The sequence below is a fragment of the Lygodium microphyllum genome, chromosome 12, assembly GCF_053477565.2.
Source record: "Lygodium microphyllum isolate KBCC chromosome 12, Lygodium_microphyllum_v1.1.10, whole genome shotgun sequence".
NCBI classification, from domain to species: Eukaryota; Viridiplantae; Streptophyta; class Polypodiopsida; order Schizaeales; family Lygodiaceae; genus Lygodium; species Lygodium microphyllum.
The window spans coordinates 128,661,422-128,684,929 of NC_141146.1; the positions used below are offsets into that span (position 1 = coordinate 128,661,422).

Sequence of the window (23,508 nt, forward strand, 5' to 3'; positions counted from 1 at the left end):
ATCTTAATGCTAGACGTGCTAGGGACAATGCTGCGATCAACCCTTTTCCTTGCACTTGCCCTCGCGCATTTTATGACCTTGTGGCTGAATACATCCTACTTTCCCACAGTAATGACAAGTCAATGAGGACTTACGGCCATGGGACTTACTGTAAGACTGTCCACATGACTGAGAATGAGACTGTTGAGAGTCTCTCCCACGGTAGTTATTACAACTTTTGCCATTATTTCCTCTAATTGTCAAAGTATGAGAGGTGTGGAAAGCATCGATATTCTTTCTGTTAACCTCTTCATTCAAGAGTGCACCCTCTACATCATGTAACTTCAGCCCATCAGTAGGCATATTTACACACATAGCAATACGAAATGTATCCTATGATTCAAGAAGTGTAACCAAGAGGAACAAAGAGGAAAGATTACCCTTGAATTCAATCCTCTACAAAGACAAATGGCTGAGAATAGAATGAAACTCATTTAATTGGGCTTACATGGAAATGTCATCCTTCATGTGAAGGTCCATGAGTTATTTCAACCAATACATCTAAGAAGTAGGGCTCTGCTTGTCATAGACATTGTGAATCTTATCCCATAAGTCCCATGCAGACTACCCATCAGAGACAACATTATAGAACACCTGCTTAGAGAGAGACAAAATAATAGTGGACTTATATAGCTCTCCAATTTAGCCCAATCCTCTGCAGCAATACTTTTGGGCTTGACACCCTCATGTTTCAAAGGCTTAACCTGCATTTTCTGCACTAAAACTTGTCAGATTTGGCGCTTCCAATAGCTGTAGTTGTGCCATCCAACTTGTCAATGTTAAGGATAGCACTATCATTGGAACAACCAGCCATAAAGAGGGAAGGGTACAAGGCAAGAAGATCTACAACTATTATGTGACATCCACAAGTCCTTTGATACTGTAGTACAGTCAAGGCTCATGAGAAGACTAAAAAACATGGGAGTATCAGAGCATAAACACCTTGTATGAGTTGGAAATAGGAAGAGTAAGGGACCAAAAAGGCCTAGACTTGACATCACCATCCTACTACCACCCCTTGGAATAGACATTGGCACACTTCGAACATCAAGAACATGCCGTCTGTCCTCTATACTACTCTCCACTATCAACTTTGACCTTGTTTATATCTGTAATATGTTATACATATAGAGTTTGTATAACTGTCAGTATTGACCACCTGGTCTTGCCTCACCAGGCTCTGCACTAAAAATGTGTGAGTGCTGTTTACTTTTGTGAACCAAAAAGGCTGGTGAAAAAGGATGGGAAAGAACAGGTTCAGAAAAGATAGACCAATTTTAGTCTTTTATTACGATGCACCATCACTATGAAGTGAGTCTTGGAATTGAATCCAGGCAATAAAAGTTTTATCAGGGAGGAGGCCTACTGCAACATTCTGGACAGCTTTCATGGCAAAAGCATAAAGTATGATTCTCACCTTATGATCAGAAGGCGGCCAAATTGTATTTACACAATCAATGTCTAGAATCTCAATCACTGGATTTCCGCAATGCCTTTCCACAAAATTGCAATACCTGGACAATGTATCCTCAACCAGGTACCTTACAGAATCCTCCATCATATAGCGTACCATCCTGAGGAATCGTTTCATTTTGCTTGCTTCATAGGCATCCCAGCTTCTCTCTTGTAAATTAAACCATCCTTTTCCCACATCTTTGAATGAGCTTCTGATAATATTTTTCAAAACCGAAGTCCAACTGCAAAACACAATGACCGTTTCTCATTAAAGAATGATCTCAACATTGCAGGTTCACAGAAACCTCCAACTGCAAAACACAATTATTTTTTCTCATTAAACAATTATCTCAACCATCCAGGTTTACAGGAACTTTAAGAAATTTAATCCACTACAAAAATACAAAAATACTTGTCACCCAACTGCAAAAATATCATATGTTTCATGAAGTAGATATTCCAACAATCTAGGAAAAACTGGTCCAAATTATCAGTAAAGTAACCGAGCCTTATCCCTGAACAAGTTCAAAGGGTCATAAGACTGTAAGTGCTAAGTATAAGCAATCGTATTTGCTTTTGAGCCTTAATGAAAGTGCATGTTGCAGACACCGTTGCTCAAACATTCAAAAACCATGTACCACAAAATATCTGATTTCATTCATGGCATAGACACTCCATCAACACAATGAGTCACATGGTCTCCAATTATCTTCTAAACTAGGATTTAGTGACTAGACCATCTTATCCAAGAAATTCCCTCTATTAACCAAGGGTGGTAAGAACTTCAAAGAAATGGTTTTGTTGTTTCATCCACACTAGGGACATCAGGCGCACACATCACAACTCCAACTCAGCAAGGCCCAGGTGAGTTGAACTTAGGTAGCATAATTGAGAGGATGACATAGACAATCACTGCAACCTGCCTAGTGCCCACAAAGTCAGAGAAGCTGCAGATGGAACTCTAGGAAAGGACTAGAACTACATCCACTGCAAACACTATGAGTAATACAGGTGAACCCATCCCAAAAAGGGGGAGAATGTCTGTACTGATGGAGATCAGAGGGACTTGAACCAAAACCTTTTGGGTAAGCTCAAACATTAACCATCTAGGTTACCATTGTGGAAACTAACAGACTAAGGTTTGCCAAGAAAAATGAATATACTCATCCTTGACGCCATCCGATAATATTTAAACGAAGGGCCTGCCTTCTAAACAATTGATAGAACTTTACTTTTCCTTTCAATTTTCTGTAAATTTCCAAGTCAGGATCAGATTTTATCATTATATTTTCTGTATCTGCATGTTAGCATGAACATTGGGCTACTTAGTCTGAAGTACCTGTCTTTTAAATGTAATGATGTCTGTTCAATACATTGTGCTTGCATTTGCAAAAAGTCTTCAAGGCGTAAACTTTTATTATAGTGTGTATTGAGAAGATTCAGCTTCAACACTTTGTTGCACTCTGCTCTAAGCCTGACTGTTGAAGATATTACTTCCCCCCAAGTAATGCACGACCAAAAGTGAAATTCACTGCATCTCTCCTCATAATCATATTTTGGAATCCTCACACATCCAAACCTGGCATACAATCCTGTCAGCTACTTGAAAGAAACTTTTCTAAAAGCATAGTTTAAGAGCTAATTATCCTCAGCAAGCAGATGTGACAGCATAGAATGAAAAAGATCAATAAAACATAAGTGAAACTGAAATAACTGGCCGTCAGCTTTCTGATTTTTTTTCCCAAGAAACAAATATTCTCTTAATGAAACCTCGGAGAAAAAATTTCCTCAAGGTAAAAGTACATAGTACAAACAAGACCTTGTAAAGACCAACTGAGCACATCATAAATCCAATGGTCATGTGAACAACTCATATGAGGGGCTACGTCAAAAAGTGCAAGAATCCATGTCTACATGTAAGGATCTCTTCTCCTCCTCATCCGCCCAGAACCACCCTGCAGCCTCTCCCATCTCCTGGTGGAATATGTATAATCTTTGTTCCAAATCCTAGAAAGACAATAGAAAAATCCTGGAGATCCATAGCATAGCTACACCGCACAGTCCAAATGAACTGAGCAGCAATACTTCCAGCCTCTCTTCTCCACCGTCAATACTTTCTGCCCACCACTCACCACCTGCCGCTACTCTGCATCCTGCCCACTGCCCACCTGTCCTAGATCTTGCCACCTGCATCTCCTGCCTCCCACCCCCTACATGCACCCCTTGCCTGCAAGCTCCACCCCTGCTCTCATGCCAACTACCCTACCTGTAAGGTCCTGCCGGCAATGTTACAAGCTCAGCAATGCTTAAAGACTCAAGGAATGCAAGAATCGGCACAGCAGCAAGGGGAAGGAGACAACTCAATTCACAAGACAATAGCCAGTCCCACTTATTTTGCACGCTCCCTTTGCTAAGGAAAATGTGGTCCACCTAAGCAACTCTGAAGGTAAAATGGTCATAGGGATGGGTATATCTTGGATCTCCTGGCACCATGTTTGAACTACCAAAAAGATGTGTGGTGGGCTGTTCTGGACTTGGAGACACATACGATTGCTCTCTGTTGGTCAATGCTCCATGCTTTGTGCAAGGGTAGCATGTCAAAAATAACAGGTATGCTCTGATACCATGTCAAAATAAGCAAAATCTTCCACCCCAAATTGATTTCAAGGGTGTTCAGTGCTTCTTAGGACACACAGGGTATTATCGACGGTTCATGTAGAGATAATAGGGTTTGCGGGGAGTAACACAAAGTGTGTACGGCAAACATGGAGAAGAGAAACTCAGATTCACAAGAAGAGCACAGTGATGATGCATTGAATCGTCCTATGAGAAGAAAAGCTGATGCAGCGGAGCCAAAACTCAAAAGACAACTGCACTGTCCTGTCTGAATTAGGCAACAGCACCTGTGGGAAATCTGCACGATGAAGGGAGCAAAACGCAATCGCCCAAGTAGTGCACTATCGAAGTAATCACTAGAAGGTGAAGGACAGCTCTTGAGGGAGCGAACTGCAGTCCTCTGATGCTATCGGAGATGTGGAAGATGATCACCAGTTGTCAAGGGAGCAAATTGCAATACTCCGATGTCGAGGTGTGACCTGGACAGCAAAGCACAAATCCCACAATGTCGGAGTTATCAAACGCAAGGAGAGTAGCCCAGATGCTGACAGCAAGTGGATAATGATAACACTGGATAATGCAAGATGAGCTGGGCTGCAAAAATGCAGGTCCCAGTAGCCTCTATGACGGACACAAAAGATGGAGGAGAAGCCAAGCTACGAAAACGTAGGTCGTAGCAGCCCCTATGATAAATGAGTTATGCAACGCGATGGAGGAGGAGCCAAGCTGCAAAAACGCACATCCCAACAGCCCCTCTGATAAACGAGTGACATCAAGTGACGAAGGAGAAGACAGGCTGCAAAAACGCAAGTCCCAGCAGCCCCTATGATAGAGTGATGAAATCATTAATGCTCAGTGATGTAGACTATCGCCAAAGGCTAGGATGTTGATGCCAAATTGGAGATGATGACACCAAGAAAGGACAAGATCTCCATACTGAAAAACGCAGGTGAAGGTGGAGCCTGATGGAGAAGGGTGTTGATGCCAAGCAGAGGATGGTGACGCATGAAAGATGCTCCAAACGCCACGCATAATGATGGAACAAGGCACCTAAAGCAGAAGAGCAAGGGTGAAGGATGATTGAAGAGTGGTGGTAGAAGTGATGAATGAATGAAATAACTGCCTATTTATGGGCATAAGCTGTCTAGGGTAGTACACCACTGTGTGGGAAAACAGAAAAAGCGGCCAAAATGTGAACACCAACCCTTTTTGGGGTTGTCAGTGCGAAACCCTAAATGAAGTGAGTGAATTGAAAAAGTGGTTTCTCAACACCTCCCCTCAAACCCAAAAAGGGATGAGGAAAGAGGAGTGAAGAGAGATACGATGAAGAAGAGAAGGATCTCGAAGATCCAAGATTTCCACCCAAAAGGTAACTTGTAGTAAGGAACAATAGATGGGATGAAATGTAGAACCTAACTCCACCTCGGGAGAGAAGCCACTAGCTCCATAACTCCATGTTAGAAGGGATTCAAAGGCCTCGTCACCAAGTCAGGCTGAACCTCCAAGGCCTTGACCTAAGCAATCTCTGGAGATCTTGGGTATCAGGAGGAGAAATGACTGCTCGAGCAAAGCCATCCAAAAGAGTAAAGGGTGGGTGAGGAACGTCGTGAGGAGGTGCCCCCCCTAAGAATGGAGGTATACAAGCCCCCTCTTAAGCCGAACCAGTAGAAGTCCCCCTCTGAGGGCAAAGAGAGTATGTCCCCCTCTAAATCCACCTCTATGAGAGTGGGAATCTAAAAACTCATGGATCACGGACTCCAAATCATCTGATGACAAAGAAAAAGCCATCGATCATGCCAAAAAAGGTATCTAGGGCTCGAACTCCCACAGGTGGCCTCTCAAACCTAAGTAGTCGAGGGTGGAAAAGGTGAAGCTCATGCGGAGCCAAGGGTGGGAAACAATCACTATCTCTTAGTGGACGGACAATGGAGCCGAATTGATAAAAGGAGTCGAACAATCACAGTCTCTCAAAGCAGCCCATTGCCGAGGGGACAGTATCCAAGTATCATTGTCTCTTGATGGAGTGGATGGCAAAGCCAAAGTAATGGAGGGTGTTAAACAATCACTCTCTCTAGCAGGATTAGACTGCCGAGAGGACAATATCCAACAATCACTGTCTCTCAAGGGAGCGGACTGCAGAACCGCGAGTTATCGAGGTGGCATTCCAAAAACCCTAGAAAAATTAGAAACAATCTTCGTAGCACACTGCAGCAGTCGCACGGAGACCATGGTATCAGTCAATCCTCCTGTGACTCGAAAGGGGTTAGTGCGTATCGGATGTGTCTTAATGCCTTGAGCATAAAAATCTAAAAGCTAGTACAGAATCAACTCTATGGCCTAGAAGGGAGAGGTGGCACAACGAGTGCCTAGGGGTACACGCATATACTCCGGCAAGGTAGGGAGCAAAGGTCCATGGCGGCAAGCATCAATGGGGGTTCTGGTGATACACGAACAGGAGCACCCAGTGGTCTATCCATCTACCTCTGTGGAGAAGTCATAGCACCTGAGTGTCAATCTGTAAAAGGGCGAATGGGTGGGAGAGAAAGAGAAGGGTATCTCTGTCTAATACCATGTCAAAAATAATAGGTATGCTCTGATACCATGTCAAAATAAGCGACTGCAGAGAGACAATAGGGTTTGTGGGGAGTAACACAAAGTGTGTACGGCAAACACAAAGAGAGAGAGGAGAAACTCAAAAACAAAAGAACATGGTGATCATACATTGAATCATGCTATGAGAAGAAAAGTTGATACAATGGAGCCAAAGCTCAAAAGATAACTGCACTATCCTCAAGAGGTAGCACCTGTGGAAAATCTGCACACTGAAGGGAGCAAAATGCAGTCCTCCAAGGAATGGGCTATCGAAGTAATCACAAGAAGGTGAAGGACAGCTATTGAGGGAGCGAACCGCAATCCCTTGATGCTATCGGAGATATGGAAGATGATCACCAGCTGTCAAGGGAGAGAGCCGCAATACTTTGATGCCGTGGAGTGACCTAGACAGCAAAACACAAATCCCAGAACGTCGGAATTGTCAAACACAAGGAGAAGCAGCCCAGATGTTGACACCAAGTGGATAATGATGATGCAAGATAATGGAAGATGAGAGGGGCTGCAAAAACGCAGATCCCACCAGCCTCTATGATGACAGACAAGTGACACCAAGTGATGGAAAAGAAGCCAAGCTGCAAAAACGCAAGTCCCAACAGCCCCCATGATAAATTAGCGATGCAAGGTGATGGAAGAGGAGCTAAGCTGCAAAAACGCAAGTCCCAACAACCCCTATGATAAACAAATGACGCCAAGTGATGGAGGAGAAGTCAAGCTACAAAAACGCAAGTCCCAACAACCCCTATGATAGACGAGTGATGAAATCATTGACACTCGATGATGTAGACGACACTAAAGGCTAGGATGTTCATGCCAAGTTGGAGATGATAATGCCAGGCAAGGAGAAGATCTCTGCACTGAAAAACGCACGTGAAGGTGGAGCCTGATGGAGAAGGGTGCTGACGCCAAGCAAAGGATGGTGATGCCAAGTGAAAGATGCTCCAAATGCCAGGCCTAATGACGGAACAAGGCACCTAAAGTAGAAGATAAAGAGTGAAGGCAGCCACGAACCACGAGCCGCAATGTCCTAAAGGGCCTTGAGGGCAGTGGAAGGGGCTAGGGAGAGAAGGGTGTCTAATGACAGAGGAAGAGGGGTAAAGAATGATCGAAGAGTGGTGGTAGAAATGAAGAATGAATGAAGTAACTGTCTCTTCATAGGCATAAGCTATCTACAATGGCAAACCATTATGTGAGTGCCCACTGGAAAAGCGGCCAAAATGTGAATATTGGCCCTCTTTGGGGCTGTTAGTGCAAAACCCTAAATGAAGTGTGTGAACTAAAAAAGTGGTTTCTCAACAAGGCATCCCTGGTCTTTGGTTGCTAGGTTTCTCCTTGAGACTCAAGATATTAAGCATGGGAACACTAGTATTTCTCCCTCATGGTGGCACGTGGTTAATACTGAACAACCTTTTCATCTTAAGTCTTCGATGCTTTTGAATCATCTGATCAACTCTTGGAAATCAATCCATGCTAAATCTTTTGGCATCCACCTCCGAACTGGGAGACGGTAAACTCCTTGAGAGCTGAAATGTGGGATGTTTCAAAGCTTCTCATTTGCCAAGGAAAACAAGAACAAAGGCCAATGTTGAATAGGAGGGCACGCATGGAACTGATCTTTGTCACCGATGCTCTTGTACTTGCAAATGAGGTTTTCATGTCTTTCACATCAATTTGACGTTACTTTCATGTTCCTCAAGGCTATCATATTTTGTGGGATGCCATCTCGACCTCTTTATGGGCCGTGCAACCTCTCCCCCCTTTGGACCAAGAGGCCCTTAAGAAGGATTGGATGATTAATGATTAGTTGCATTTGGGCTATGTAACCAACCTTCCTCCTCGGATAGAGTGGTAAATCCCTGACTACAACTTAATTACAGCAGCAAACAATAAATACAAATTTAGCTACTAATCTTGGCCAATGCACACTCCATTGGCCCCAAAATTCGCGGCCCTTTCGGTATTTCTTTACCTTTATTAAAGAAAAAGTTGACTTACAATGGGATTCTGCCAATCCCTTTTGGTATTTCAACTCCCCTTGCTGTCCAAAGTGACCAGCAAGTCTTCAATCTATTTTGCCCCTTCATTTGGACACTTGATTGGCCTTCACCCACTTCATAGACGATGGAAATGCCCCAAATTCAATGGCTGGCTAGTCCTCCACCTAAATTCAGCTGAAGTTGACCTTCAGCCTTGTTGAATCCAAGTCTTGGAGCTTCCAATTTCTAGCACACTTCCCAAGGCTGGTGGTAAACCCTAATTAGGGTTTACAGCAGAGAAATTTGGAATTTCTCAGCCTCAAAGGGTCCAAATGCTGAGATCTTCAGAGCAAGGCTGTGAAATAGCTGGGAGATGAGAGGGAAAGCTGTAAAGAGATAAAATTCAAGGTTTTGCCACGAAAAATGACTGAAAAATCAATCAAATGCAGTTACTGCCTTGCCACAATAGCTTGTAGATGCAAAGAACTGAAAAAAAATTATCAGTTACTGCTGCTACCGTGTCTCAACAGCTTGTAGATGATGTCTCTTGCTGTTGATTAGTCTTCTTTTGCCCCTGATTGCCTCAAAAGATCCTCCAATGGCTATAAATTAAACCAACAGCCTTCTCTCCCTCTCTCTTGCAATATGAAATTATAAAAATGACTCTCTCTAGCCTCTAAAGACGTTTTCAATCTTGCATGGGCATTTTTTACAAGTGGCAACATTCCCAAATGGTTTTTCTAGCATTTTTTATCATTAAATATTAATTTTCAACCTTTAAATACTGAAAATTAATCTAATAATTATTTCAATACCCTGAAAAATAATCTGACTGGCTAATAATTAAATTGGCTATGCAACTTTCATTCCCGAGTGTCTCTACACCATCTTTGACCATTAGATTGGCATTACGTACCATTAAACGCCACCTCTCTAGTATCGCCAACTAACACTTCTGGCCAAATGGATGACCTAGGCCAACAACTGACACCAGATACCAGCAAGTACCTGTGCGGCATAACTTATAGCAACTTTTGCCTTTGACATCCCGTGATTTCCTCGAGTCCCAGACTTGTAAATTTACTCTAACCCAGTTACACCTCACATCTGCAACGTTTACTTAACCATGTGATTAAAAATTAATCCACATGTTAAGTGCCTTGAATAATAAGTGTAGACCACCATTGCAATGCATTTCCCGTCAAAAATGTGGTTACCTTGCGTATCTTAGATGTCTCTATGAAGTTGCCTCCAAAATAGGATGCATCAAACTGTTGAATAAAAACAAGTGCTTTCAGCCTATCTTGTGCACCACTGAAAGACTCAAACTTCACAATTTTTCCACCTTCATCATAGTCATTTGACGGACCTATGAGAGTCAAGTTATCATAAATAGGCTGCTGCAAAAAGGGTGCATCGGTTGTATTTGCATGAAAACTAGTACTTTCTGAAGCATCTACATGACCATCATCAAATCCTTGTGCTCCAACAGTCCCTAGGGGTGCCAATACATATCCATATGGCCCACTTTGTGCCCCAAGCATAATACTTATGCTGCCATAAATGGGATTAGGGATTCCACTTGCATTACCCGGATACATTGGGTGTTGTGAGTCATGCATTGATTGCTACATACCATAGGGATTTGTACCATACATTCCCGTATCTGGTGCATGTCCAACCATAGCATGAAAAATGGTACCACCACCAAAGTATCCTTGCTGTCCCATGCTTGCCTGTGCATAATTGTCTTGTTGCCCGTGTTCCCATGTATTGGCACTACCAAGTTGGCCATGCATTTACACTTGTTGCCCCACGGATACTAACTGTTTGTGCTCATCAGGAATTATGGGCTCTTCTAAAGAAGGCTTAGGCATTTCCTTCGGTTCTTGAAGGCCCAAAAGAAAGACAGCTAAGGCAAAGAGAAGAAGACACCTTAGAGGTGCCAATTTTGGGGCCAATCTGGTGTGCATTGTCCAAGATCAATAGGTAAATTCGTATTTTCAGATTTGAATTTATTGTTTGCTGCTGTAATTAAGTTGTAATCAGGGATTTTACCACCCTATCCGAGGAAGGCTGGTTACATGGCTGGGAGATAAGGCGAAAAGCTGTAGAGAGAGAAATTTCAAAGTTTTGTCGCGAATAATGACTGAAAATCAATCAAATGCAGTTGCTGCCCTGCCACAATAGCTTGTAGATGCAAAGAACTGAAGAAAATCAGTCAGTTACTCCTGCTACCCTGCCTCAACAGCCTATAGATGCTGTCTCCTACTGTTGATTAGTCTTCTTTTGCCCCTAGCTGCCTCAGAAGGTCCTCCAATGACTGCAAATCAAATCAACAGCCTCCTCTCCCTCTCTGTTGCAAGATGAATTTATAAAAAAGCCTCTCTCTAACCTCTAAAGACGTTTTCAGACTTACATGGGCATTTTTTACTAGTGGCAACCTTCCCAAATGGTTTTTCTAGCATTTTTTACAATTAAATATTAATTTTCAACCTTTAAATACTGAAAATTAATCTAATAATTATTTTGATACCCTGAAAATAATCTGACTGACCAATAATTAAATTGGCTAGGCAACTTCCATTCCCGAGTGTCTCTGCACCATCTTTGACCATTAGATTGGCGTTAGGTACCATTAAACGCCACTTCTCTAGTGTCGCCAAGTAACACTTTTGGCCGGATGGATGACCTAGGCCAACAAATGGCACCAAATACCAGCAAGTACCTGTGCAACATAACTTATAGCCACTCTTGCCTTTGACATCCCGTGATTTCCTCGAGTCCTGGGCTTGTAAATTTACTCTAATCCCAATTACACCTCACATGTGCAACGTTTACTTAACCATGTGATTAAAAATTAATCCACATGTTAAGTGAGGTTTCAAAAATACATGTCCTCATGACAGGCTGTGCCTTAACCAATCAAATATACCATTTGTTTATACGCGATAAGATTTGCCTTGGTGTTGCCTACAAGGGCAACACCACCTAGAGTCTCCAGAAAGGTCAAGCGTGGTGGAAATCTGTGCTATTTGTATGCTCGCTTAACAAAACACCTTTTCGATTCCAAGTTCTTCATTTTGCGAATGTTAATTGGTGCTCTTTCTCTTGCCTCTACACTCTCCAAGTGAAGGATTTCCAATGGTTGTTGCTTCTTTTGTCAGACATCTCTAGAAACCCCCCACCATCGGTTCCTTGCTTGCTCGATGGCGTAGAAGATTTGGTCACTACTATCGGGCATTTGGTTTTGAGTGGTTGGGCTATCGATGTTTCAAAAAGACTAGGTCTTTGGACATCCCAAGTTTATGGATTCTATGCAAACCGATATGAAAGTGCTCTTTCATTTCTTACATTTCTCGAATTGTTAGTATAAATGGACTATGAAAATGCATTCATCTTTGATGCTTCATCAAGAGTGCAAAATCATAAAGTCCACTTGAAAGGACTACTTAATTGGCAGCTTGACTTGATTGAGTTGGCGGATATTCTTCCTAGATAGGATTTGCTTTCTTGGCATGCTGCAGTTTCTTTTGCTCCCCTCTAGTCTATCTACTTCCTCTGTACTTTGATTGTGATGTCTCAAAGAGTATCTATTGAGTCTATTGTACCCACTTCATGCTCGATGGCCTAGAGCCATCTTGCATCTTGTAACCTTGTACCCTTTTCGTGATTAATACAGTTACCTATTACAAGAGAGAAAGAGAGAGAGAAGCAACAAGTTGCGCCATGACAAAGTTGAATGTTGATTTCATTGATGAGGTGGTGGAGGCTTTGGGACCTGATTCTGAGACTGATGAGGGGGAAGAAATGGTTCCCTGAACTGAGATGATGATACCATGTTTTGAGGTTCAGCCCTGTTATGATGTTCAGCCACCAGTTAAACGTAGAAAGCACACTCGTGACGCCTTGATGGTGGATTCTAAAGAACCCCAATAGCCTGAGCATCAGGTGCACTCTTATGCACAAGTCATTCCTGCTCCAAACGAATCTCAAGATTTGAACTAGGAGCACCTGCTGGAGTTTTCCGACACATTGCTAGGTGACTATGTCCAATACAACCGTGAAACATTTCCTCACCAAGACAAAGATGATGTTGGTGCTTTCTTGGATCCGCCAATAGTTGCACTGAATGTTGTTGCGGGATCATGTGGATGAAATTTTTGTGGGACCACGGGGCTTTTATAAGGTGCTGCTAAAATCAGTAATATACTATGATAATCTCCTAGCAAGGGTGCCCGTTGTAGCTAGAAGTGGAAGCATGTCCTGCTGTGCATTGGCCTCTGCAGAAAGATGCTATGGCAGCTGTTGGCACTATCTTGGTGCCCCATAGTTTGAGGGCTACCAACCCAACTATGTGTGCATGTTGTGGGACACTTCTCACAAAAGGCCTAGCTAGTTGTGTCTGAACTACCCTAGAATGCCTTCATTGCATTTTTTCTTAAAATGAGGCACTCTTTCTGGCCATTGTTTCTCTTTTGGGAAGTTGGAGTATTTTATAGCCAAGTAGCCGAAGAAAAATGCAACTCCGGATGCTAGAGAATTGGAGTATTTTATGGACAAGTACCCAGAGAAAAATGCAACTCTGGAGGCTGGGATTGCCCCACTTATCAATGGGGATGTTATGGTTGAAGACCTTCAGCATGATAAGGCTGCTCCTACTTTGATAAATATGGATAAAGGGAAACACACCATGCAGCCTTCGGACCAACCTGAACGTGGTTGGGTTCACATTCATTCTAAAAGAGGCAAAAAGGCTAATGTTGACATGGCAACCATTATGCCCAGCACTTCACAAGACTCCATATGTACCTATGTACAGCGGAAATATAAGCCATTCGAGGTGTGTACTGCTAATGAAATGGTTTCTTCTACCCCTAGAAAACCTTCCACTATGAAGGTCTTTGTTGATCATTCAAAGGATCCACTTGCTAGACTTGCTTTTGATACAAGAGGTAAGGTGATAACCCCCTAGGATTGTCATTATCCACAGTCTGCTCCAAAGAAGAGGATAATCCCTCCACCTCTAAATTTGAAAATCAGGGTATAAACTCCTTTGCGGTGCTAGCTGATTTCCTTAAAGAGGGGACCCTTGAGATTTTAGTAGAAAAAGTTAAATCGAGGCAAAATCAGCCTCAACCCTGATTCTTCTTCTGCGGATGTATATGAAGATTGCCACTTGGCATGTGTGTCGAATTTTCTCTCGCAACAAGTAGCATGACATGTGGCAGATTTTGCATGATGATAAATGGGATGTATTATGTGCTCTTGAGAAAAAAAGTCATGGCGAAGTAGGGAAATTTATGGACTGCCATGGGTTTTGCTTGTTTTATGCCAGGGATTCTGCATGGTATTACTCCTATGAGCTCATGGTCGTTCATGAGAAATTCAACTTATTCTTGTTAAGAATGATGTGAATGGCCACTTTTTGGTAATTGAAATCTTGTTTGAAGGGGAGGTTCTATGGCTGATTGGGCTCTATGCCCCAAATGATCCCTTGTCTAGACGCAATCTATGGGATAGACTCAAAGCATGTTTGTCTCTTGGTAGACCATGTTTGCTGATGGGTGATTTTAATGTGTGTGGATCCAAAACCTGAAATTTGGAGATGATTTAATCTTGTTGATAACATTTCATTAAGTTATTAATCAAATGTGCAAGGTTGTTTAAGTGCATGTGATGCAAATACCAATTATTTCATGGTAACAAACCAAGGATCTCGAGGATGCAATGGGTGTCAAAGGAAAAAGTTGTAATAAGTTATGCCAACTGGGCTTTGGGGATCAATTAGTGTCAGTTTTGACCCTAGGACACTTATTTGGCCAATAAGTATTGGTGGTGACACTAGGGACTAGTCTAAGGGACAACAGAGGTCGGAGACCACTCCAAGTTACAAATGGCCTAGCCAATTTAACTATGGATAGGCACATTTAATTTTGAGAAACGTCAAAACGGCTGAAATTCATTTTCACGATTATTTAATTGTAAAAATTAATTAAATGGCTCGATAATGCTGAAAAATGGGTTTAGAAGGCTGCCACTTGGCAAAAATGCCCATACAAATTGACAATACATCTTTGGGGGCTGGGTCTCAGCCATTCAGTTAGTTTACAGCTTGGGGGAGAGAAAAAGAGAGAGTTGTTATTGGAATTGTGATCCCAAGGAGCTAGGTGGGGATTTTGTGGCAACATTTGGCTACTCCTAAAAGGATAGGGGGAGCAGCTTTATTGGATGTTAACTTGCATATGGCTGCTTTGAAACTAGCACTTTTGCACGCACTCTGTGTAGAGAGTCATCCCTAGTCAGATATTGCAAAATTTTTCATAGAATGGATTGGCATCTCTCATGGTAGCACGGTTATTCACACTTCTTGGTGGCATATGCTTAATTACACAAGGCCTATTAAGGTCTCCCAATCTTTTCTCCTTTCTCATTTGATTGCATATTGGCAAAAGATGTTACGTTTTGCAGTTTAGCGCCCTCCTAATTTTGTAAGGAGAATTCATTGCAAGGAGAAGTATTGGCTACCTCTAGGTTGTTGGATTGGCCTGATAAAGATTTGCGGCGAAACAAGTTTAATCGGATGGCTAAGCAAAAAGAAGTGGCAAGAAAGATTCATCCAACTCTAGAAGTCTAAGGTTCCTTATCAAGGTAAAGTATTCATGTGGAGGTTGCTTGTTGGGGGTCTTCCAACTGGGGATGTGTCGTGTGCTCGCAAGATCTCTATTGGTCGTTGTGTATTTTGCACTACATGTGATGAGACGTTCCTTCATCTCTTTGTCTCTTGCCTTGTTGCTCGACAGATTTAGAGCTTTGTTTCCCATGCGTGGTCCTCGACAACTCAGCACCGGATATCAGCTTATTCATGGATTATGGGAAAGATGACCTCTATGTGTACTTTGCATTCAGATTATTCTTGCCTCTTCTATTTCCTTAGATGGACAGCCCTCTGGCATATTTGATGTACTCAGAATGCCTTTATTTTTTATTCAACTTCGGGCATCCATGGTCAGGTGGCATGTGTTCGTGGTTTAGTGTTATGGCAGATCTCTTCTACAGTGTCAGCTGATTTCGTTCTTCCTAACATTGCTGCTCCCTGGCTGGATATTGTTCGCTCCACGCCAACTGTCTTTCTGTGTCATATTTCTATGTTAAGTCTTAGTAGACTTTCATTTGTGCCTGTTTTTTCTTTGTTGACCTGATGGTCTGATGTAAATATTTGCTACTTAATTCAATTATCTTCACAAAAAGAAAGAGACAGTTAATCAGACAAACAGACCAGTCACAATCAGCAGAGAGTTCGGTTAACAGGTGCTCAGCACAGATTGATATTATGCATTCAAAACAGGGAAAGGGAACTTCTGCCCAGATTTGCAGTCCAGACCGGAGCATACTGTCACAGACTCAGCATGTCTGAGCTCAATACGGCATTTATAGACTAGGTAGTTGATGCTTTGGGGCCTGATTCAGAGGGCGAGGATGAGATGGTACCGTGCATGGAGGAGATGGCTGAGGAAGTGGCTCCAAGCTCCTACAGTGAAACGCAGTAAGCATAATAAGGATACTCCTATGATGACTGTTGATAGCTCGGCACCTTTGGAATACCCGCTGCATTCATATGTGCAGGCTGCCGATGCTTCCGATGATTCCCAAGAATTGGATTGGGAACATCTCCAAGAGTTTGCTAACTCTTTGCTCAGAGAATATGTTCAACACAATCACACTAATCTTCCAAATTGTGATGAGCAGGACATCGTGGATGCACATGTTCATACACAAAAAGTGCTTCAATCATTCTCTGCATTTTATAAACGTGGCATCATACTTTTCTTCACGGGCAAGATCCCAATGATCCCTTGGATCCGGAAGTGGTTGGTTTCCATTCTTAGGTGTGATTGTGTTGACAAGGTTTTTTTGTGGACCCCGGGGGTTTCTATGAGGTCATTCTCACATCGGCCACAAATAGAGATGATCTTCTAGGCAAGCTGCCCCTCTTTTATGATAGACAGTTGGTGCATGTGATACTATGGAGACCGATGGCCAATTTTCAAAAGCTACTCAAACAAGAATGTCTAGTGTGGGTTGAAGTACAAAGCTGCCACGTGGTTTATTGGTCTCTGTCAAGGGATGTAATAGCGGCGATTGGTACTATCTTGGTGCCTCCCAGTATGAGGGCAGCGGCGCACACGAATCATTTATGCATGCTACGGGACACCTCGAGGAAAAGGGCCAATTGGCTGCACCTGAATTGCAATGGCATGTATCCATTATGGTTTAAGCTTAACTATGGCACCTTTGCAAGCCACTGTTTCACTTGTGGCAAGCTTCATCATTTCATGGCCAGGTATCCGGACCAAAAGGATGCTACTGTTTCAACTTTCTCGTAATGGGGATACTAAAATGATGATGAAGCCACTGCTCACTCAAGAACAACCTCCGTAGAAGGACGTGGTTCAGCAAAAGCAACATGTGCTTTCCTCAAACCGCATGATTCAAGATGGGTTGATGTCTAGTGTAGAAAGGGTAAGAAGGTTGAAATTCAGCTGATGATGGTTTCATCGTCAAGTACTCAAGATGCCTTTCGTACATATGTGCATAGAAAGGATAACTCTTCTAAGTTGCCATGTTCAACTGTCATGGACCCCTCCAGTTCAAAGCAAACTGCACAGCAGAGATTGCAGGTTGAGCACCCTCGAGAAAACCCCAGCTATCCTCTGGCACACCCTGCTTTTGATCATAGAGGCAAGGTGATCACCTCGTGGGATCATCGATATTTTTCTAGGTAGGTAGGTAGGTAGGTAGGTAGTCCCTTACATGCCTATTTTTGTACTTTGCCTCAAGATACGTTGTCTCAAAAGGAGTTACTAATAGAATCATTCTTTCTTTGAAAAAATAACAAGCACAAAGTTTAAATGCTCTTCACTTCAAGTTTGGATCTTACGGTGGTGCACGAGGAATCGGTTTTCTGATGAAATCCATGTCAAGCTGAAGCGTAAACTCTCTAGAACAATGTCTTTGATTCTTGAGACAGTCATCCAAAACAATTTGATTCATAACCCTCGCATACTCAAAATTCACCTCATCAATGTATCTACTTAAAGCAAAAGCTCGATCGCGATGCTCTTTAACACATAAAGTGAGATCTCTTATGTGCTCCAGCTGTTCAGGCTGAAGTGGTGGGATGTCTTCTTTAGGCATGCTATCCACATACAGGTTTAACTTCTGTAGAAGCATGGTAAGGTTACTGAATCAACAAAAACTCGTGCATTCTTTGATAGTTCAGTTATGTGTCTTCTAGCTGCATCTATTTAACAGATTGTTAATAACATCATTAATATAGCCTTTCATATTTTCCTCACATCTAAAGAACTTTTCTTGATTTTACAATAATTTGGCAAAGACCCACTGCAACAGATGCATATATACTTGCTCGGTTTGTTGGAAGTGCCTTTTTCACTTTTGGAAACAATTGGCATGTTGATAAGTATCTTTCAAGTGTACAATGGTTTACATAAAGAACAACTTACCATTAGCAACTCCATCTGGTCTCTCAGCTTACAAGCTTCAGTGAAACGCTTTACAAAAATAAAGGGGGACTCTGCCTTGAAATGTAAATGTAATCTGCAAAAGAATGGTTTAGCACCATAACATATTCCAGTGTTTTTACAAATTTGAATGCAGATATGCCTCCTCTAGAGTACAAAAAAAGATAGCCCTTTCTGATGGAACGAACGCTAAAAGAAGTCTCTCCTTTGATATATTAGTTATGATCAAAACATGGAAAATATCATGCATATGCATGCACACAATTACATGACTCAAGTAAAAATACTTCATTAGTAAAAGATGCAATGGAAAATAGCTCCTTGTATTTCATGAATATACATCAAACATCCTCTAGTCTCATTTACACCTTTGCATCATTTGTTTAATTCAAGAGCATCCTAGTATTGACAATTGGGCATCATTTCATCATGATTGAAGGGCAAGTTACTACAAGGCTTGAATCCACATATTCCCATGTTTTTCCTTGAGTAATATTATTGACCATTACTTTTTCCGGGAAAAACAATTAAGGCAGCTGTAATGCACCTGGGCACTGCCCACATATACATACTCATACACCAGGCAGACAATGGGATATGTGGGGGTGAGTGATATGGCAAGAGAGCCATGTGGGAAGAAGGATCACACGAGTCAGATTGTGTGTCCAGCCACCAGCGAAACACAGCGAGACAGTTTATGACAATGGCATGTAGGGCCATAAGCGGCAGTTCTCAGCATTAATTTGCATCAGGCAGCAGATCGTAGCTTGTATCAGCACAAATACAAGACATTTTCTCCAACAACAAAACGTTTCTGATGACGTGGAAAAAACGTTGGGCTGTTTGCAATTTTTGTATTTTTCTTTAAAACAGTCATCTGCACATTTTCTGTGGCTGCATAAATGCCAACTTGCAAACTGCAAGGATCATCATGGTGCGGATCAATGTGATCAGAAAACGCAATCTTCTTCTCCTTCTCTTCGTACCTACTGCGAGGAGCAATGAAGACATCTTGCCATTAAATTAAAGTGTTACAAAGATCAGCGATTGTGAGTGTTTGTGGCAAATCACAGCTGAAGACTGATAAAGGATGAGCATGCGATGTAGAAAAGTTGTGTTGGATTGGACAAGAAGGCAGCTTCTTGAAATCAAAGTAAAGAACGTTGGTTCATCCTCAGACTCTCAAAGCCGATACTTGTACAATCTCCAATAACAAGTGTAAGAAAGACTTAAGGAAATCATAGTCACAAATGACGCAAAATGGGATAGGGACGGGGGTGGGGAACGGGCAGGAATTGCCATCACTTGAGACTATATAGTGACATTGAATGGGACATGGGACGAAAAGAAGCTTCCATCCAATTTCTCAGATGGACAGCTCTCTGGCACATCTGGTGTACCAGTGATGCCTTTATTTTCGTTTCAACCTCAGGTATATGTCATCATGTGGCCCGTGTTAGAGGATCTTATGGTAGATTTCTTCCATGATTTCAGCAGATGTGATCCGCCTTGATGTGGCTGCTCCTTGGTTGGATATTGTTTGCTCTACTCCAATTCTGCAGTCAGCATGAGATTTGTGTGTCGTTTTATAGTAGCTTTTTGGCTTTGACTTGTGCTTGACAGGATTTTCATGGCTAGCTAGAAGGCCTTATGTAAATATTCCATACAATAATATACACTTACTCACGAAAAAAGAGAGACGATCGCCAAAAGCACATTTGTATAACCTACTGTAGAGAAGTGGAAATTTTGGAATCCTCCAATCCAATCGCACCTCTTTGTCATTGAGAGTTCACTTTAATACCAAGTGTAAGGCACAAAATCCTATTTTTGCAACTCAATAGAATGTGAGAAAACCCAAAAAGGCAGAAGATTTCCTTCATAGTCACAAGTGACAATCATTTTTGGACTTGAGGATTGTGTCATAGTAGCATTGAATAAAGGCAAGGCTGCCCAAGAATGACATCATCATGGACTTTCTGCAACCCCAAGCGAGCCATTCAATTAAACTTATCTCACTGCAAGTGTTTATCAAGCCAATCCAACAACCTAGAGGTAGCCAACACTTCTTGCAACAAATTCTCCTCATGAAGATCAAGGGGGCGCCAAATTGCAAAACACAAAATATCTTGTGAGGGTACGATCAAATGAGAAAGGAGAAAAGACTGGGAGACCTTAATAGGCCTCGTCGAATTCAGCACATGCCATCAAGAAACTTGCATAACCATGCAACCATGCCAGATACTAGTCTTTTCAATGTAAAATTTTGCAATATCTGTCCAAGGATGACTCTGCACACATAAAGCCTGCAAAAGTGCCGCTATCAAAGCAACCAAAGGGAAATTAACATCCAATAAAGCTACTCCCCCCATCCTTTTAGGAGTAGTCACATGCTTCCAAGAAATCCACACTTGGCCAAAATGATTGCCTTTCTTTTTCCATAACATGAAACAGATAGGCTAAACTAGTTCCAAGAGAGACTTCTCAATCAAGGGAAGTAAGGGGAGGAAAAACGAGACCGTACTGATCAAGATGCATTGAGCAACTTTAAGTCTCACATGAAGAGGCCAGCCTTGAGATTTCCAATACATAAACCAATCATGTATATGGGATGACATCCAATTAAGCAAGGGGCGAGAAGCTATATCCACACCAATAGGATAACCCAAGTGTCGGCTAATGTCTCCTTTAGAAATCGCAGCTCCTTGCCAACCCAAAGCTTGGAAATTACTCTCCATATAGGAAATCTGTGTAGATTTCTAAGCATTAATATGAAGCCCTCAAGCTAAAGCAAGGAGATTCCACATAACCATTTCCCAATTCACATTAGTCCGATTAGCCTTGAGAAACATAAAGTAATCATCAGCCAAAGATTGACCCAATAGTTGGGCTCTACTTGGAAGAGACAAACCAACAATCTCACCTTGATCAGCCAACTTATCCAATAAAGAGAGCATTGGGTCAGTGACTAAGGAAAATAGCAAAGGACTGAGAGGGAAGCCTTGCCAAAGAGGACAAGACAAAGCAATTTCATTAGTGATCCCCCCATTAAGTACAATACATGCCATAGCACCATGACTAATCGTATCAACAAGAGAACTCATGCGAGGACCAAAGCCCATGGTAGACATGAGCTACCACAAGAATGACCAGCTGACATGATCAAACGCCTTTTCAAGATCAAGCTGAAGCATAACAACCTACTAGCCAAAAGCTTTGGCATAATCAATCCCTAGTTAAACATTTAAAATGTTATGCATGATATTCCATCCCTTAATGAAACCATATTGACGTGGATGAACCAAGTGCAGAAATACTTTTTGCAATCTATTGGCAATCATTTTAGAAAAGATTTTATACATACAACCCATAACAGAAATGGGTCTCCATTCTCTCTCTTTTTTTTTCGTAAAAGGTAATTGTATTAATTACAAAAAAAAGGTACAAGATTACATGATTACATGATTACAAGAGACACGAGAGCCTAGGCCAACATGTGGGAAATCCCCATACTAATGCACGAAAAAGGTTACACCAATCATGGCAACGACCCAGAGGCAATTGCCATATGCCAGGAAAGCAAATCCTCCCGAGGGAGCAAGTCGGAGTGCTGGATGAGATCTATCTGCCAATGCAAGAGCCCTTTAAGCCTGGCAATATGTCTCGGTACATTAGAGGCCAAATCAAAGAGAAAAGCATTGCGCGTGGTCCAAATGTGCCAGCATCCCTAGTATCTGAAAAGGTGAAATAAGATCTTCATATGCAACTGTGGCGGTGTGGGGTACTTTGGGCGCACAAAAACCTGATCGAAAGGAGTTAGTGAGGACCCCACCACTGCGCGCCAGATTTGCGACAAGAGTGACCAGATATTCTTGGCGAGCGAACAAGAAAGAAATCGATGCCGGCCGATTCCGCAGCAATGGTACAGAAGAAACAATTGCCATTCGAGATTCTACGCTTGGAAAGGGTCGAGGCAAGAGGAAGACCACCAATCATTACCCGCCAAAGAAAGACCTTGCATTTGAAAGGTGCCCTATTCAGCCAGCCCTCCATCACCGTTGCCTGCCACCATGACTGCGATTTCCGCAGTCCCCAAACAGTATTAGCTTTCGCCCCTAGCCATTAGTGATCTTGAATGAGAAGATGATACACATGATTAGTAGAGGCCTTTTCCAGACTCAACCGGCCTGCAAGGTCCCAGTCCTGCCAAGAACGATCCACAGCCAGGGCAGGAAAGGGTTGCCTACCCTGAAGCTCCGACAAAAGCCGTTCCCATAAACCACGGTATCCGCGCAGGATCCTGAAAAGTCTCCTAGCAGTCCGAAACGATGCGAGGACATTGCGAGTGGCAAGGGTAGCATCCGCAATCGAAGTCACACCTAAACAGGCCATGCCGTTAAATCTCGGTCTGAGCTGATGTTTGTCTTCCCATGAAAGTAATCTCGATACTACCAACAATTCCAGCTGAAAGGAGTTAGTCTGCAAGCGGTCCCCCACTGGAAGCCAACGCGCCTTTTGGAGCACCACTTTCCAAGAGCCAACCAAGTGCAATAACACAGAGGAAGAGGGACTCGAGAATCGAGAGTCAGCATTAAGGACATGCCATCAGGAGGCCCGAAGTCGTGTATTACCATGGTGTAGCCCGCTGTCCTCAAGAAAATAACGGGCTATAATGGTCCACGGGTGATGATCCACACACATGGCACGAAAAAGAGACCAACGAAGAGCCAGCATGTGAATTTCTGCATCCAAAATAGCTCCACCACCCATGCGTTTAGGGGTACATGTACGTGACCATGAAATCCACGAAATACCTTCCTGCAGTGAATCCTTCTTCCATAGCATGAAACGAATGGGATGAGTGAGAGCCTTCAAAGTAGTAGGCGTCCACAGCAGCAATGGCAGGAAATACGTTGGCATTGGTAGCATAATTGTCTGGCCCACTTTGAGGGGGACATGAAATGGGCACGCTTGCGACTTCCAATACATAAACTTCGCCGCCAGTTTTTGTGAAATCCACTCCAGTAGTTCCTTTGGCCGTACATCCACCCCCAATGGGTATCCAAGATGCCTAACAATGGAGCCACGGGAAACCACCTGGCCCTGCCAGCCTAATGACTATAAATCAGGCTCCGTGCAACTGAGTATGGCTGATTTAAAGGCATTGATGCAAAGATCAAAGGCCTGACCAAAGAGCGTCCAAACATCTAATGCCTTTCGAATGTTGTCCATGTCCGCCCGCAAAATCATAAAGGTGTCATCAGCCA

General features: G+C 42.6%; 1 protein-coding gene across 5 annotated transcripts in view; it reads right to left on the reverse strand.

The window, feature by feature from the left end:
* Positions 1 to 23,508, reverse strand: part of LOC148028254 (uncharacterized) — a 346,086-nt gene that overhangs the window by 292,938 nt on the left and 29,640 nt on the right. For all 5 annotated transcript variants that reach the window (XM_087690038.1, XM_087690039.1, XM_087690041.1 and 2 more), the window contains exons 7-10: positions 18,224 to 18,317; positions 17,638 to 17,918; positions 2,834 to 3,073; positions 1,457 to 1,736 (exon numbers count right to left, since the gene is read on the reverse strand). In XM_087690038.1, coding sequence (XP_087546164.1) covers positions 1,457 to 1,736; positions 2,834 to 3,073; positions 17,638 to 17,918; positions 18,224 to 18,317 — 895 coding nt within the window. The remainder of the gene's footprint in view (positions 1 to 1,456; positions 1,737 to 2,833; positions 3,074 to 17,637; positions 17,919 to 18,223; positions 18,318 to 23,508) is intronic.